The sequence below is a fragment of the Parus major genome, chromosome 4 (genome assembly GCF_001522545.3).
Source record: "Parus major isolate Abel chromosome 4, Parus_major1.1, whole genome shotgun sequence".
In the NCBI taxonomy this organism is placed as follows: Eukaryota; Metazoa; Chordata; class Aves; order Passeriformes; family Paridae; genus Parus; species Parus major.
The window spans coordinates 20,794,913-20,812,303 of NC_031771.1; the positions used below are offsets into that span (position 1 = coordinate 20,794,913).

The window sequence follows — 17,391 nt, forward strand, 5'->3', positions numbered from 1 at the left end:
TTTTTAATGCAAATAATCTAAATTTTCAGAGTTAGAGCTAAGCTTTGATCAGGTGATGAATGCTTAACTCTGGTGGCACTGAATTCTCATTGGATTTAGGGCCTACTCAAAAGCTATATAAACTGATGAATTTTGCCTGATGTTTATAATAGGAAGTTAGCCACTGTACAAGACTGAAAGTTGTTTAATGAAGCCTTCTTTGAAAGATACAAATAGAATTTTAGTAGAACATAATCCTATGTATTGGCACCACGCTCAAGATGGATCAATGTAGAGTCTGTATTTGTAGTCAAATTGAGTGTATTCAGTGTTTTTAGATGCTCAGCAGAACACTGTATTTAAAAATGTACCTGCAATTACTAAAAGAATGTAAATTGTTTAGTCTTCTCAATTCCAGGATTTTTTTAAAAGCAGTTCTGACTGTTGGGGCATGTTGAGACAGCTTGAATTCCTTCTGTATTCCCATGCCTCAGAGCTTCCCATTGGCTGTTCCTTGCCTTTCAAAAGCACCTATTCCGTAGGAAGCCCTAGGGCCAAAAGTTGGTAGTATAGTCTCTAGAGCCCAAGGGGTTTAAATACAAAAGTTAACCTTAGCTCAAGAAACCAGACTGCTGTCAGTGGCAAGGGGAAGATCCTGTTCTTATTCACCATTGCAAGTTTTAACTGAGTGATCAGTTGCCCATTTAGGCTCTCTGAGCTGAAATTAACTTTTTTGACTTAATCTTCCTATTCTTATTCCACTGGTCTTTAGTTGGGAATGACAGACTGCCAAGTGATTAAATAATTTATTGAAATTTAAGTTCTGAAGAGACTTAGATGCTTTCAAAAATTTTATCTCAAGTCATTCAAGAACATAATCTTACCCCTACAACTGATATATTATTTATAGTAATAGAAATAGAGTTTCTATTAATACTTCTCTTTCTTTATTTTATGTTAGCAGACGGACCATATCTTCAAATCATAGAACAGCCAAAACAGGTAAGTACAAGATTACATTTTGAAAATGTCTGAGGTAGCTATATTACTGCATTCAGCTTTGAATAAACTTATTGCTTAAATAAAAAAGAGCACAGAAAACTCTGACCTCTCAGAACAAATGCAGCACTTGAACATGAGGAGTTTTAACTCTTACTTTTGTAGTTAAAGCATTTCCTGTTTTATTCAGTTTTCATCTTTATCTCTCTCTGGAAGTGTCATAATACAAAAAACCCTAAGGGTTTTAAAAAATATGCCTTTCTAAGTACACACTCTTCATCTTAGAAGTGATTGTCACAGTACCCCAGTATTTGGAAACATAAACTAATAGATCAAATATGGAAGATTTTTAGGATTTGTTTCATAGTTTCTGAACACAAGAAGTTAAAAGTAAAAACACTTAATTCCCAAGTTACCCAAACTTCTGACTTGTGTTTTGTTGTTGTAAAGAAACGCAGTTGTCCTTTGAGATTCTTTTTGTTATGGTTGTCTGTTTTGAATAATCAAGGAAAAATGAAGATAAGTACTTGAATGAAACTTTTTTTCTGTTACGTAGCAAACACTGACCTATGCTCCTCTGACAGCAGAGAAGTCATTTCAGTGCAGTGGTTAGTTTTCATGCAAGTGATGTACAAAGTAATTGCTGGGTAAAGCTTGCCCTGAAGTGTGCCTGGGTATTGTTCCCCTTTGGCTGGTGGCACCAGCAGTTACGAGGATTCTTCCTGAAGCTGTTACAGTATGGAGGTGCCTTTCCTGTCTGTCCCAGTGAATTGCATAAAATCCTACTTTACAGAGCTGTTCAGTAAACAGGGGAAGACAGTGGCTAAAAGCTGTCCCATCCTCCTCTTGGTCTTCTGCAGAAGCATACTGCAATCCAGTCTTCCTGGCAGGAGGCGGTGGAGAACATTGGTTTCAGTCACATACCAAAGACATTTTTGTGCTTAAGCATCCCTCCAGGAATAGGACTCTTCATCACATCTAAGTGAAACAGCAGGGTACTGTGAACTCTTGGAAGAATATGCTGTATCTTCCTCATTGTTTTAAGCTCATCCCAAATCAGGCCATGTCTTTGCATGGTGGGGCCTGCAGTGCACAGTCCCTAAGGAGAAACCATTGTTTCCGAGTGTGACTTCTCAGCAAGTGGCTCCCCTCGTGGTGTATCCATGTGGCAAGCTGGGCAGGGGTTTACAGCAGGGTGATGAGGGTGATCCATCAGCAGAGTGATGTGTCCTGGCTGCAGAGGTTGATTTGCCTTTTGATCAACTTGAGTTCAAGCTCATCATAGCTGGGCACTTCACGCACAGTACTCTGGGTCACAGAGTACTTCCTAAGTTCACCTTAGGAAGGCAATGGGTCAGGTCAGAATAAAAGTCATAAAAGTTTACATTTGCTTGGTAAACAAGTTCTTAGCCTGAAAAGGCTTTGGTGAGATAGGTATTGAAGCTACTGCTTATGGAGTAATTTTAAGGCATGTTGTTCACTTTCAGCTAATACAGACTTTGAATTCAGAGTTGTCTACTACTAGAAAGAAGCTGAATGATTCTTGGAAAAGCTACAACACTAACTGGTGCTATTGGGAGCCCTATATGAAATGGGGATTTTGTCAGAAATTGGAGGACTGGAGAGTAGGTCTGAAAGTGAAATTGGGGACCACATATTATATATTGTTAAGTAGAATTTGAGTTACCAGACACATTTGCTTCAGAGTTGCATCTTTCGTGCTTTATGGATCGCCATGTAAAATAAAAGGGATGTTCATCAATGGAGTCAATGGAGAGCTGTGCTCTGGACTGGTTTTCAATATGCTGCAGTTCTCTGAAGTATATTTAGATGTCTATATATGTAGCTGAGATGAAAATCAGCCAGAGTCCCCTGAAGCTTTTGTGCTGTTTCTGGATTTCACTCAGAGATACAGCTTTCATGCGTTGTTCCCAGAAGGGGAAAGTGTTTCTGTTTCATCCCTCTACTTTCCTTTATGCTTTGGACTTCCTTATTATTTGTTTCATTTTGTCTACGTAGCAGCAGTCTTGGGAGAGGGTATCTGCTCTTGCATTCTCATGAGAATTTTTATCCTATTTTAAGAGTATAAAGAGTTCTCTGTTTGAAAATATCTTTACTTAAAAAAAAAAAAAAAGATTGCTGCTATGTGTCAAAGTGAGAATAGGACAGGTTCTCCAACCTACAAGTTCAATAGGCTACAGTTCAGTGATGCTTTGTTAACCAGCACTAAGCATTTCACAGATGAACAATTGTAACTTTTCCATTTGGGTGAGTCTTGTTTGTGGGTGTGCATGCTCATCTTCATGTGTGCTATTTCTCTTTTAGTTTTGTTTCTGTACAGCTTTCAAGTTTCTTTTCCTTTATTCTACAGAGGGGATTTCGTTTCCGATACGTATGTGAAGGGCCTTCGCATGGTGGACTTCCTGGTGCTTCTAGTGAAAAGAACAAAAAGTCATACCCTCAGGTCAAAGTAAGGACTTCACTTAATAAAGCATTAATTTTATGAAGTCAATGCAAGTGTCATCATATGTATGTGAATAGCAGCTTACTGCATAGCAACATGAATTTGTATGAAGTTGCTCAGGACAGGCTACATTTCAATCCCAATGTTCAAATTGATTTTGAAAATAAAGTGTCCTAAGATACATGGGTTTGTTTTGTCACCTTTTTTATCTGCCAGCAGCTGAGCAGTAACTTATCTGTACCTCCTACCTCACTGCCATTGTGCAGACTAATGGAGCTCTTCCTTAAGGTACACTTTTAGTGAGGTTTGAACTGCTCAGTTGCTCCATTTCCATTGCAAAGCATGAGTCTGCTTAGTTATTCCACTTCACTCTAGGATCCCATTTACCAAGTTTTCCTTTGTTTGCTGTTCATATTACTCTTTATTCAATATCTCTAGGGTACTCCATTCCTAGGAAAATAATTCTTTTAAAGTCAATGTAGAACTTCTCATTTTAATAGGAACAGTGTTATGTTCAGGTGTTCACTGAACTTTTTTTGTGGGTTTTTTTTTCCCCCCTGGAAAAAATTTCAAATATGGTAATCAAAGAAATGTTCTATAGAGGCACGGTATGCAGATTAGAAAAAGGATTAATCATTCTGGGATTGGAGAGCTGTCTTTGCCTATGGTTCTTGCAGCTTTTTTTTTTTACCTGTGGAGTCTGGAAAAGCTACTCTGTGTCTTTTCAGTATTCTTTTTAACTTAAATGCAAGCCTTGGTCTTGTTATTGCATTACATCTTTGAACTGTTGCACTGCAAATTCTCATGAGGAACAGGGTTAATGTATTCTACTTCTTAATGTATTCTAATTCTGGTGCTCTCTTACTCCTTTATGGGGAAAGAAGGGGAGGGAAAAGTGGCAAGCAATAAACCTCTGCCTTGGTGGGTGCCACTCCTGGTCGTTCTCCTCAGTCTGTGTGTAGTTCATCTTGGTAAAGGCTAGAGTTTGGAACAGTTACATCTCCTAATGAATAAGTAAAAGCATAACATAATGGAAAATAATCAGCACTGACTGAGGTAGCCTAGGCTGTCAGCTTTGTGAATTGAGAAGCCACTGGGAAAGCTGATTTCATATAGCCTTGCAAAAATCTTAGAAAAACTTTCTAGCCAGGCAAATAATCTCCTTGCTTTTCTGTTTCCTATTTTGACAGTAATGATGAACCAATGAATGAAATTTCACTGGTATGTTCAGATATAAAATAATTCACTTCAGTTGAGCCAGATCTTTGGATTCCAATTCAATCTGTAATGATGATAACACAAATGATACTTAATAAAGGTGTAGTAGGTCACACAATAGCATGACAAGGAGTTATACAGGAAATGGAATTTCTCCTTGGGTAAACTAGAAAGCAGAATGATCTTTGGCTTTTCATTAAACCTTCTAATTTCATTGATCATCACTTTTTAATTTCATCTAGAGCTTACATACACACACTCACACACCTCTTCCATTCCCTGCCATCCTACTGTGTGCATCTGGGCTTTCTTTCCTAGTACAAATCCCCACATGGCAGCACCTGCTGGGAGAGGCTGGCAAGGGAATACAAGTAAATTCCTCAAGGCCATTGCTTGTTAGTGCCTGTTCTTGATTCAAGTGGTGCCAGTAAAGAGAGAAGTGTTTCACACCTTTTCCTGTAAGTCTTCTGTGTTTTGTCAGAATGTGCTCAGCTTTGTCATAACTGAGGGGAGCACAATTGAAAACTGCAATTTTTTGTTGTGTTGGGGGCTTTTTTTTTCTGTTTTGTTTTGATTTTTGGTGGATTTTTTTTCTACTCTTGTGACTGTTTTCACTATAAAACCTACATTAGTTATCACAGTGTAGTGAAAGGACAGTAGCATGAGCTTTGGCTCTACTGAAAAAAAAGGAAGTTTTGTGACAGATCTTAAAACTCTTGGCCATGGTGTGGTCACTGCAGCTCACATTGGGATCTGCTTTAGGCTTGGCCAACTGTCTCAAAATTTACTAGTAGCTACGATGGGATGCCCTGAAAAATAGACATCCTCAGTGCACAAAAAAACCATTGCAGTCTCCCTATTCTGTTTCCATAGGATTACATATTGGAGGCCAAAAGAAAACACATTTATGGGGTGTGACCTCTTGCATAATGTGGACTATTCCATTTTAACCTTCTTTTTTTTCCTCCCTGTACTTTCACTAATTTCTAATTTAGCTGAAACACTTCAAGGCATATCTCTCACATAAAGGCTGGAGTGTTGAAGACATTGCTATGTCTCGAAGTAAAATGTTTTGGTGTTTAATTACATGTTTAACCTCTTCTTGTATAGTATATTAGTAGATGGTGTAGGTCAGGAGTTATTGTAGCAGTTCTGCAATGCCAGTTGTTACACTTGAAACAAATCTGCACTGGCCAGCAAGGTGGAATTGATGTAAAACCTCTTCTTTAACAGAACAGTCCTGACTAATGGAGTCTAGAGCACAGTGTATATTTTTCTATAATATCAAAAATGGGATTAATTTATCTTAATGATGTGTGGAATTATGTTCCTTTGTTTAGCCCTGTCTTTGCTAATCCTAATATGTAGAAAACATCTTGCATATTCAAAGGATTCTACATAACTTTGCATGTCATTATAGAGAGCAGAGAAGTTGTAGGTAATAAATGTTACAATGAAGTTATGTTTCATGATTGCAACCTAAAATTCTTCATTTAAATTTCATTTTCATCCACTTAGTGTAAGTAACACAACGCTGAAAGATTTTACTGTCTAGAACAATTCAAATCAAAACTGCTTATACATCATTACTTTTTTGTCCAGGGGAAAAAGCAATCAATAGTATAAAAAGAAAGGATAAAACAGCAAAGTCTGTATCAATCACCAGCATATTTAACTATCTAATTTTTTTTATTTATAATTTGAAATTCTGAATTTGAAAAACTGTGAAAAAGCTCGTGCAGAAAATTTTCACTGGCTTTACACGTTTGTGTGTCCTGATCTGTTAGTGTGGGCAGATCTGTTTTACGCTGAAGTGCTTGATCCAGTTTTAGGTGTGACAAGAACTCGCTGAAAACAGTGGAGTGAAGGAAATGTCCTGAATTTTCATTTCCTTGGGGGCAAATCTATGTGGGTGGCTGCAATCTCTAGTTCAGTGTTCTTTGTGAGCTGGATGTAAATGAGCTCCAGCCTGGAGTTCAGAGGTGTGCCTGAGCTAAGGAGCACCATCTCTTTGCACAAGAGTTTGAGCATGGAACACTTTGGTTTGTTGATTGAAGCAGCACACCAGTTAGCCCTGAGCCCAGGCACAGCGACAGAACTGCCCAGCCAGTTGTGTCCTGGGGCTGTCCCAAGTTGTACCTTGGTTTGGGGATAAGAGTTCTTGAAATCAAGGATTTCAGCATGTTTACTTTGAGTTCAGGAGGAGAATTTCTGGAAAATTAGTCAAGTTACTTTGCTGATAAGCCTTGGTGACAAAAGGAACATATTTATTTGCTTTCCCCCATGTCCCCCCATAGGAATTAAAAGTTAAAAAATCACCTAACAGCTGAATTAAGGAATAACATGAGACAAGTATTAAGCAGACTTTTTGGTATAAATCTTTATCCCTCTTAAAAATCTGTATTGAATCAAATTCAGCCCAAACTAAATTCAGTGAGATCTGAGCTTTTTACTGGTAAGGCTGATTTGGCTGAATAGGAGGCACTGAATCTCTTTAGTGAGGCTTGTAAAGCAAAGCACCTAGCTCCATATTTTTGTCATTAGAGTGACCCCACAGTCAGAGGATCAGATCTTCAGCTCCCATTGGTTTAAATTACTTAATTTTCTTAAGACTACTAAGTAAGTATTCAGTTGCCTACACAGTTTGTACCACACCAGAAATATTTTGTCTTTAATTACCAACTGAAAAAGAGATACTGCTTTGTAAAAACAGGCTGTTTATAAAGAGTCAGTGATACCTGATCTTTGGAACACTTCTTGTTCATGTGTATTGAGGACAGCAGTAGTCACACTCTAAAGGATAGGCAGGGCTGGGGCTGCAGTTGCTCTAACAAAGGGATTGGAAAGAAAAATAGGTGTTTTTGTAATGCTGGTGTTGTAGGTTTGACATGGTCTTTTCCATCATTTGCTCTTTTGTTGGCCAATTGGTTTCATTTCTTGCTCAGTAAGAGTAACTGGAAAAAACATCTTTGAAGTATGAAAATGTTCTTATAAAGTTTTTGTAAAGTTTTGGAACCTATAAAAATTGGCTGGAATCTGGATTGCAGGACATGAAATAACTGAAAAAACTTTCTACTCTTGTTTTGAAATTGACTCAATTTCAAGTTCACGGGGTCTTTTTAATCTTTCAGGAAAATTTCTCAAACAGAAAGAGCAGATAAATGTAAACCTGAAGCCTTTTAACTTTATCAGATCAGTTGAGTGCCGCTTCAGTACAGGATGTAATCAAGTGTTACAGCTATACTCTGCCCAGGAACTCCTTTTCTTTTTAACCTTCACCTTTAATTTGAAGTTCAGTTGCTATTTTTTGGATCACAGCTCTGATTTTGAGCCATACAGCACCCACATGCTATCTCTCCCTCATGCTGAGTCTATTTGTGTGTTAAAACCATAATCCCTATTCAGCATTGTAACATGTCTTCTACCTTTTCAGGCTTTTGACAGATTTTCCTAAGTTCCTGTGAAAAGCTGATAGTTACTTGTATACCTTAGTGCCAGAATTAATTCAAAATTATTCTGAAATTGTGGCATCATTCAAAAACACTGAAAAGTTACTTCAGACTTAATTTATGGTACATAAGGATATTTAACCCCTCTATTTTCCTAGGTACCAAGTTACCCTGAATGACTCAAAATCAAGTAGGAAGTCTATAAGAAATCAAGTCTATAAGAAATAAAGGTAGAAGACAGTTCAGAGACATTCTGTCCCCTTTGCAGCATAGGACATCAGCCTGGATGACAAAAATAGTCCTTTCTTGCCTTATGACCTACATAAGGTATTACATTTTAAAAGTCCTTTTGTTCTTCCCCTGAGAAAGAGAGACTGCAAAGATCATGCTGAGCTGAGTAACAGGGGTAGATTGAAATCTGGTTACCACTGCAGTTGTGTTCTGCTTTCAGGGGCTGGAAAGTCCTTGATGTGCAGCAGTCCTGCCTCCAGTTTCACTGTGGTTTTTACAGCTGATGAAGGATTGTCTTGAACTTTTCTGATGTGATTCTAGAACATTGATGTTATTCATAGTGAATATAGCACTGCAGATATGCTGGGAATTTTGTAGTAAGGAAAAGCTTATTGAGTGAGGGGTAAAATGAAAATAATTTTTTTGAAGCTACCTTTTTGAAAAGTTAATTGTAGCAGTGATGGTGACATACTGTAGCACCAAATGTAGTCGTTTTTATTTTCAAATGACTTAGTGAAAGGTACACAGGAATTTTCTCCCTGCTGGTAAATGACAGAAATAGTCCAGCAGTGATTATTCTGCATATCTATACTGTTTTGGTCCAGATTTCAATGTGGAAATAGGAGGGAACCATGAGCACCCTATGTCTTGTGTTTTAGAAAATGCTACTTGTAAAACACACATTATGCAGTATTATGCAGTTAACTATCAGGAGAGGGCTTTTGCACACCTGCTTTTTCTGGAACAACTTTTTCATAGCTGGGATTTTTTTTGCTTTCAGCAGTGAATAGGAAGGCAGGGAGGGCACGCATTGTACATATGCAAAGTGTTTCAGCTGTGATGGAATGGGTTCAAGAAGGGGGTTAACTGGAGTGAAGGAAGCTAGCAGGACTCAGTAATGTGGTGAAATCGAGGCAATCCCTCGCTATCAGCATTTTATCAACAATATAACCTTAAATATTCAGTTCATCACTGATTCCTCACTTTAATGTTTATCGTGATCCTTTAATACCTTGGTTGATTAGATCTGTAAGCTGCTGTAATACAAAGAACTTGGCCCAAGGCAAATTAGAAGAAAAATTAGAGGAGGAGGGGGAAAAGCCCAACATTGATAAAAGGGTTAATTAAGTGAATTGGAAGGGAAGGTAATGTTTGCTTTTTAAAAAGTGGGGTAATTTTATGTTCAGCTTAATTTGAAAGTGGTGCATAACCCATAACTGCCTTGGAGTATTGCTGCCTTGGAGTGAGGAAAGAAAATAAAGTTCTAAATAATATATGTAAAGCAAATAACTTAGCAGTATGTTATGTTATTAGTAATTTTAGATGTGTTTTTGAGGCATTGTTTTTTATTTAAAAGCTGTTAAAAATGTATGGTGGTTAGAAACTGTGGCAAGAGGAAAAAAAGGCTTTGTTGGCTTTCAGAATTGGGTATATGAAAGAAAGCACACAGTTTATCATAGTTCTAGTCCCGTAAAATCTTAGGTGGGAATTTTACACATACCCATGTGTACACTTAAGGGAGGTATTTACTGGACTGGGAAGTATGTGTTGATGAAGTACACTGAACTAACAAAATGCCTATTAATATAGAATTTATTCACTGTAAAATCTCTACCTGAAGAGTCACTGTAATGTAGCCAAAATGTTTTATAACAATCATAATGTTTAAAAATAATTTTTAAAGTCTTTCTGGATTGGGCAAAACAATGCAGAGTTTTTAGTTTAGTACGTACATTTTCTCTATGCTTCTTAATGGGTAACAGTGTTTATTGTGAATTCAATATACTGAATGAAACTTAAGGAGAGCAATGTGGACTAAATGAACAGAATGTAAAACTGAGATTCATGTTTTAAGAAACAGATGAGGCTTTCCTTTAGCTTTTTTGGTACTTCTGCCATTTGCATGTCAGGTTTAATTGCAAAAGAAAGTGATGATCTGCTACAGTTAGTTTGCCATTTGCATTTCTTGAAGAAATGCAGACCCATTTCTCCTATGTAAACTTGATTACATTTAACTGACAGAGAATACTCACCTGGCATCATTTCTTGTTCCATTTTAAAAATAGTAACATTTTTTATATTTATTTACAGATCTGCAATTATGTTGGACCTGCAAAAGTAATTGTCCAGTTAGTAACTAATGGGAAATATGTCCACTTACACGCTCACAGCTTGGTGGGAAAATTCTGCGAAGACGGAGTGTGCACAGTTAACGCAGGACCTAAGGACATGGTCGTAGGGTAAGTCAGGGGTCTCCTCTGGAAACCTGAGCTGTGGGGGAAGCATCAAAACTATAAAAAGCAATACAGAAATACTCCTAAGAGGCAACTCTGTGGAGCACTTGTCTCTGCACTCTGATCTCTTTTGTATCAAAAATAGAAAACTTACTGGTTTCTGTTCACCTTTGTAGAATTTGCTTTAAGCAAGCTAAATAAATTTAAGTAACTAATTTTTATTTAGAATATGTACAGTTTTAATCTCTTGGTGTGCAGTCCAAATTTGTATTGTAAATCCATTGTAAGTCCATTCTTTAAAATGCAAGTAAAAGTAATTTTGATCAGAGAAAGGGCTAAAATTAGTGTTACCATTTTGTTGTCTCTTTGGTCAATATTTTATTTTTACTGAAACCTGTAAATAAAATGGAATGAAAAGCAGTAAGAAAATATGATTAGTAAATTTGAAATTAATGCAGGACAGGTATAAACATGAAAATACTGTATAAGTCAAACTTTTAAAATTTAAAGCAGAAAGGTTGTAGTGAAATTGTAGTTGGCCTGTTCTTGTTTAATTTGAAAGAATAATTGTTTATATCAGTAAATGGAGCTGAAGCTCCCAACCATGTTTTGAAGCTTAGATCAGGTTTCATGCTGGCTGTGAGTTTTAGTTCTGTGATCTCAAGAATGTCTTTGTTGGTGAAGATGATGAAGTTTAAAAAGCTGAGAAGGTTGGGGGAGAGAGATTTTTTTTAAACTGTAACTTTTGATGTCCAAGCCCAGTGCACTGACTTTACCGCGTACATCAATTTAAATAGCTTTATTTCAAATACTCCTTTTCATCTTGAAAAGTTTGGCTCATTTTCTAACCTGTCTTGTTTTTCATGAGATGTTTAGAATCAGCTTTCCTGTCCTCACTTGACCCACATGAAAATTGAGTTATTGTCATGTTTTCATACTTACAAATCTAATTGATTTTTAAATGTGCCAGCAGCTTTTTACAAAAGCACACCTTGTATTATGGAAATTTTCATTCAAAAAGACACCCAAAGCGCCTTGCAGAATAACCAGAACCTTGCTTAAAACATTTTATTTGGAAAATACTGCACTGTTTTCAGCTTCTTAACTCGCTCTCCAAACCATTTTCAACAGATGGAGCAGACTCTGATCAGTTGCTCTGCTTAACAAACATACATAATGACATACTGATGTCATTGCCAACACACAGCAAACAAAGTGTGACTAACAGATTTTCCAATGTTTTGTAAGTTGCTTTCCCAGTGGAAGTCTGAAACCTCACAGATGACTACTTATGCCATATGAAAGTGCACCCATACGATTGCTGTCATATAATGGTGCACATTTTACCCATTTTGTGATCTTGACTGAATTTTCCTTGGTGGAAAATTCTCCCTCAAACACTAACAGGGCCTAAGTAAGCCTGTAGAGTCCTTCTGTAGACTTGGATTGTGTAGCTGCCTCTGGTAAGAGGAAGGCTGCCTGCTGCAGGTCTGGCCTAAAGCATTAAGAAACTACTTCTCCCAATCAAAATTTGGCAGATTTGCAAATCTTGGAATACTTCATGTCACGAAGAAGAAAGTGTTTGAAACTCTGGAAACACGCATGATAGATGCTTGCAAGAAGGGATACAACCCGGGACTCCTGGTGCATCCAGAACTGGGCTATCTGCAGGCAGAAGGATGTGGAGACAGACAGCTAACTGGTATGTGGAAATGATGGTCTGGTTTTAAAGGGACTTTTATTATAAACAGGCTGAGCTTCTGAAAACATAGATTCCTAGCTAGGAAAAGGCCTTATGAGGGACAACAGCCGTGTCTATGGGCTTTTAAGAGGTGGTGCATTGTTACCATGCTTAGGGAATCTGAAAGGAGTCTGCTGTCAATGCATACATGAGAATGGAGAAACTTCCTTCCACAGCTGCCTGTACCAACCTCTGCACCTGTATTCCACTGCTCTTATGCTGTTTAATAAGATCTTAAATAGAGTAATTTTGCATTATTGCAGCAAGACATGATATCCTTAATTAACTTAGGAACCTTCTTTTGAGAACACAGTTTCATTCAGCTGCATTTCACCCATATTGCTGTGAAACCTGTGGTCTGTGTTGCATTTACATACTGTATAGAGGGGCCAGCTGTCTTCTTACCACTCTTAACACCAGGAATTCTGGTGTCCTTAGGGGTGGCCTTCACCCTTTTCACAACCTTTATAAATTGAGAGCAGAAAATAATAATTTTCTGTCTGTCTTTTAATTATATAACTTAAATAAGATCTGATGCACAAGCTGCAAGATGAACGCAGTATAATTTGAACACCTGCTCCACTTAGAAAGGGAACAGCAGCTTTCCACTTAGAAAGGGAAAACCCAGTGGATGCTAAATGTAACAGAAGACATTTCCTCACTATCCAGGCCTTTGGATGCTTGTTTGTTCTCTCTGTTTTGTTAAGGATGTCCTACCCTTTGTGTTAATTCCACTGTCTGTCAATTCCAGAACGGGAGAGAGAAATCATCCGCCAGGCAGCCATACAGCAGACCAAGGAAATGGATCTCAGCGTGGTGCGGCTCATGTTCACAGCCTTTCTTCCCGACAGCAACGGCAGCTTCACACGGAAACTTGATCCCGTGATATCAGATGCGATATATGACAGCAGTAAGTATATTTGGCTTTAATTACTTTTTTAATAAGGGGCAGGCTATTGTACACACAGAAATGACAGGTAGATACAGACTTATCTAGTCCTGCCTGCCTGGTATTTGATGAATAGCAAGTAAGTAGCCCATGGATGATTAGCCCCATGTCTGTCCAAGTACATACTGTATCATTCTGGTTTTAATAGATGGTGGATGTAAGCCACAGAGGAAGATTTTATTTTGCTGTTAGCATGTTTTATCCTGCCACTTTTATTATAAGGATTTTGTAAGATCTTGTTATATCCCTAAGAAGGGTTTGAATTTTACAGTTTTCAGTTGCTTTCTGTGACAAAGCGTTGTTACACGAGGTGTGAGGTAAAAACTTACTTTGCCTCTATCTTTGTTGAGAATTTGACACCTCTCAGTTTTGCAGACCATCCGCTTATCCATATTTTAAAAGATAAGGCAACCAGAGTTCTCAATCCATTTCCTTTAGATCTGTCAGTATTTTTTAGAGCATTCCTGTGTCTTTTTTCTAAGAGAATTTTTTCGCTTTGTGTTTTCCCCTGTACTTTTAAATTATACTGACTCATCTTATTTGAACCCTTTCTGCTGCCTGAATTTTCCTTCCCAAGGCTGTGGATTCCCATGTTCTTGATAGTCATTCTGTAATGACTCAGAAAAAGTACCTTTTTTTTTTCCATTTGTGCACCAGTCATGTCTATATTATTGCTTTTTAAGGACAAAGTCTAGATCAAAAGGTATTAAATGCAACTGTTCTACTATAGTCTGTGCCTTGCTGTTAGCTGGCAAATGTAATGAGGTCAAAAATTTTGTCCTAAACTAAAGAGACAAACAAAGGGGACATTTTGTATGCATGTTTCTGCCAGTTACTAGTTTCTGATCTCCCAAGGTGAATTCTTCATTGCTAATTTCAGAAGATTTTTCTTGGGTTTTGTTTGGGGTTTTTCTTGAATACTTCATTGGCACCATTCAAGCCTCCGCAGGACAGACATAACTTGGGGTGGCATAGCTTACCTGTCACAGCTGCTTTCACTTCCCAGATGAGAGTTCTGTCTTGAGGACCAATAGTTGTCTATTGATGTCTCTACTAGGATCTGTGGAGGTGGGCTTTTTTATCACTGTCCAGTACACTGGCCAAAACCTGTCATGCTTTCAAGTAAGCCACATTGTAAAGCAAAGCACTGAAGATAGAGACAAATAGGAAACAGCTCTCAAGAGTGTCACTCTGTCAGAAAGCAGGGAGGAAAAAATTACATTCTTTTGTATGGCCCTGTTGTCATAAAATGAGTACTAGTACAGGGTGCTGGATGCAGTTTGCTGCTGGGTTACCTTGCTAGTGCAGTAATGGCTGGGACCTTCTTTTGTAGTTCAGTCAGTGATTAGAAGATATGATTGTCTTTCGTATGAAAAGCCCTTGATTTGCTTATGTTTTAAAAAATACAGACAAATTCAGGTAGGTTGTATTGGAAGCTTGTCTTTCTATTGCATTTCTGTGTGTTGTTCTTGATTTGGTGTAAGTCCTAAATCTGTTACCAAAAGTAAGTAAGTTTTTTTTTCATCTTCCCTTTCAATAGAAGCTCCCAATGCCTCCAACCTAAAAATTGTAAGAATGGACAGAACAGCAGGGTGCGTGACGGGAGGGGAAGAAATTTACCTGCTCTGTGACAAGGTTCAGAAAGGTAAGAGTCACAAGTATTGTAAGGCACACCAGGGAGTTCATCTGGAGTACACATGAAGCCTGCTGTGCTGTTGTTAGTGTTATCCCACTCTGATAGTGTAGCAGGATTTGTAACCACTCAGGCTTTCTGGAAGTCAAAGCAGCAGTCCAGAGATTTAATAAGTCAAAAGTCTATTGCAAGGCAAATTCAGCTTCTCTTGCCTCCAGAGAGACCATGTGATCATCTTTGTTTTTTTCAAGTTTCTACCCTTCTTCTTCTGGAATTTTGGGGAGTGGGGAGTACTGGGTGATGTTTGACTCCATTAACTAACACCTGCTCTGAATTATTCTAAAATTTCTGATTTATTATTAATTTCCTGATTGTAGAGAGTAAGTATGAGTATTCTCTGTTAACCATGGATGGGAGCTTAATGTGTTCAGCACTGCTACTAATAACTTTGTTTTTATGTATGTGCTTATGGTAGAGGTTATTCAGTGTAAACAGATACTTCTCACAGGTTCATTTTCAATCTCTGTTCATGGCTTTGAATGTGTGAGAATTCAGCAGTGTGGATTAGGATACTTTTGGTTTTTTATTGGAAGATAATGGCTAACTGTGGTTGGTTATATGTAGGTTAAGTAAAAAGAAAAAAGATGGGAGTGATGGGAGTCCTTCGTATTTTTCAGCTACAAGTACTTGGGACACCCTGGTGTAGATCACATGGTAGAGTGGGTGCCCTGTTCTCATCTGTTTGGAATCAGTCTCTGCACATGTTGTTAAAATCACTGACATTTTCTGTTGGTGGAGGCTGTCCTTTTCCATCTCTCTTTCTTGTAAATGCCCTTTGACCACTTAGGGAAGAGATAAAGCTAAGGGGGCTTTTTGGGACTTTGAAAGAACTAATTTCCTTTAATAGTGCATCTACGCTCTGCCATCAGGAGGACTGAGATAAAACATAACTCTTACGCACAAAATAAATAAATAAATGTCTGACTCAGTGGAAGCCCTGAGGTGGGGTTTCCCCTCAGCCAGACTGGGGTTTCCCCTGACCTCACTGCCTTCAGAAACCTCCTGCCTGAAGGAACTTGAGCATGCAGGACAGCGGGACTGGAAGTGATGGTTCACAGTCTTGAGACTAGCAGGTGGGGGGCCAGGGGAAGCAGTCTGTCTACCACAGAGGCCTGTCCTGCATCAGTCGGCTTTTTCTACTTTTTCTCGCTGGGAGTGCTGTGGAAGAATTTACTAGTGGGATGCTTTTCCTAAAAATATAAATAAATAAATACAAAGAGAATGAAAGAAAATTTGTTTAGAGGAGCAGAAGCCAAATGCCGTGTTTCTGTGCCATTTGGAGGGTGAAGGATCCCTGCTGACATGCTGCTGGCTCACACCCCGGACGTCTCTGAGCTGCAGCTCCACCGTGGCACTCTGCCAGCAGCAAGCGGAACTTGAACTGTGGCACTTCAGGTTTTGCTACAGTTTTTTGAACTGAAACTGTTTGAGGAGAGAGGGTGGTTTCTACATTTCACGCTTCAAGTTCTCCCCTCCTTACATGTTTGTTCCAAATAAGGCTCCTCGGGAATGTTTTACAACCCTAGAATTAGGAAGATGATGTGAACCTAGTTCTCTTTTTACAGCTCAGTAAATAGCAACTGCAGTGAACTCATTTGGATTAGGCTGATGTAAACTTGATGTTGAAAATGAGTTATTTCTGCTGTTTTGACAAAACAGATAAAGGTAATTGATGTATTGTGTAGTATTTACATCCAGGCAAAAAGTAACCATGTTGATTTTTATCTGAAATAACCATAGCCAAAGGTTAAACAAATGCACAAACATCCCAGAGTGTTTATTTCATCCTTTGCAGATGATATTCAAATACGTTTCTATGAAGAGGATGAGAATGGTGGGATGTGGGAAGGCTTTGGAGATTTTTCTCCTACGGATGTACACAGACAGGTAAGTAACAGAGCACAGTAACAAAACAGAGTAACAGAATCATTTGTTAATGATTCTCCCATTTCTGTAAATTAGGATTTTATTATAGTCTGTAAATAATGTAAAAGCATCTGTATCCTGTACTGACCTCCTCTTTGGTTCGTTGCTGCCTAATAATAATAAAAACTTAAGTGTTCCTTAAAGACATCTGTTAAGTAACTAGGAATACAGTGCAAGGAAATTAGGAGAAGGCCCCATTGCTTTAACATGCACCCCCTGTAAACTGGGATAGGATATATAAACAGCTCTGAGCTTTTGTGAACACACTGAGAAACCCATAGAAGAGATGCAAAAGGATGAGGAGACAAACAGTGCAGTCACATATGGGATGTGGTGGCACTTCACATGTCTTTCCTGTCTTTCCCAAAAGGCTTTAGGAGTCAACCTCTGAAATGAAACTGAAAACTAAAATGGAAATGTACTGTTGTAACTTTCCTTTGCTCTGAACTTTTGCAACCCAAGCCCTAAACCAATGCCTTCAAAATAGCTCATATGTAATAGCCAAGTT

The 17,391-nt window shown here is 38.2% G+C and overlaps 1 protein-coding gene across 5 annotated transcripts in view; it reads left to right on the forward strand.

Annotated features, from left to right (window-relative positions):
* The window catches only part of NFKB1 (nuclear factor kappa B subunit 1), a 57,568-nt gene that overhangs the window by 18,783 nt on the left and 21,394 nt on the right, over window positions 1–17,391 (forward strand). For 4 of the 5 annotated variants that reach the window (XM_015623982.3, XM_015623984.3, XM_015623980.2 and 1 more), the window contains exons 4-10: window positions 941–981; window positions 3,350–3,448; window positions 10,432–10,580; window positions 12,113–12,276; window positions 13,067–13,225; window positions 14,805–14,909; window positions 16,753–16,844. In XM_015623982.3, coding sequence (XP_015479468.1) covers window positions 941–981; window positions 3,350–3,448; window positions 10,432–10,580; window positions 12,113–12,276; window positions 13,067–13,225; window positions 14,805–14,909; window positions 16,753–16,844 — 809 coding nt within the window. The remainder of the gene's footprint in view (window positions 1–940; window positions 982–3,349; window positions 3,449–10,431; window positions 10,581–12,112; window positions 12,277–13,066; window positions 13,226–14,804; window positions 14,910–16,752; window positions 16,845–17,391) is intronic. The other variant, XM_015623981.2, reaches the window with a different exon arrangement.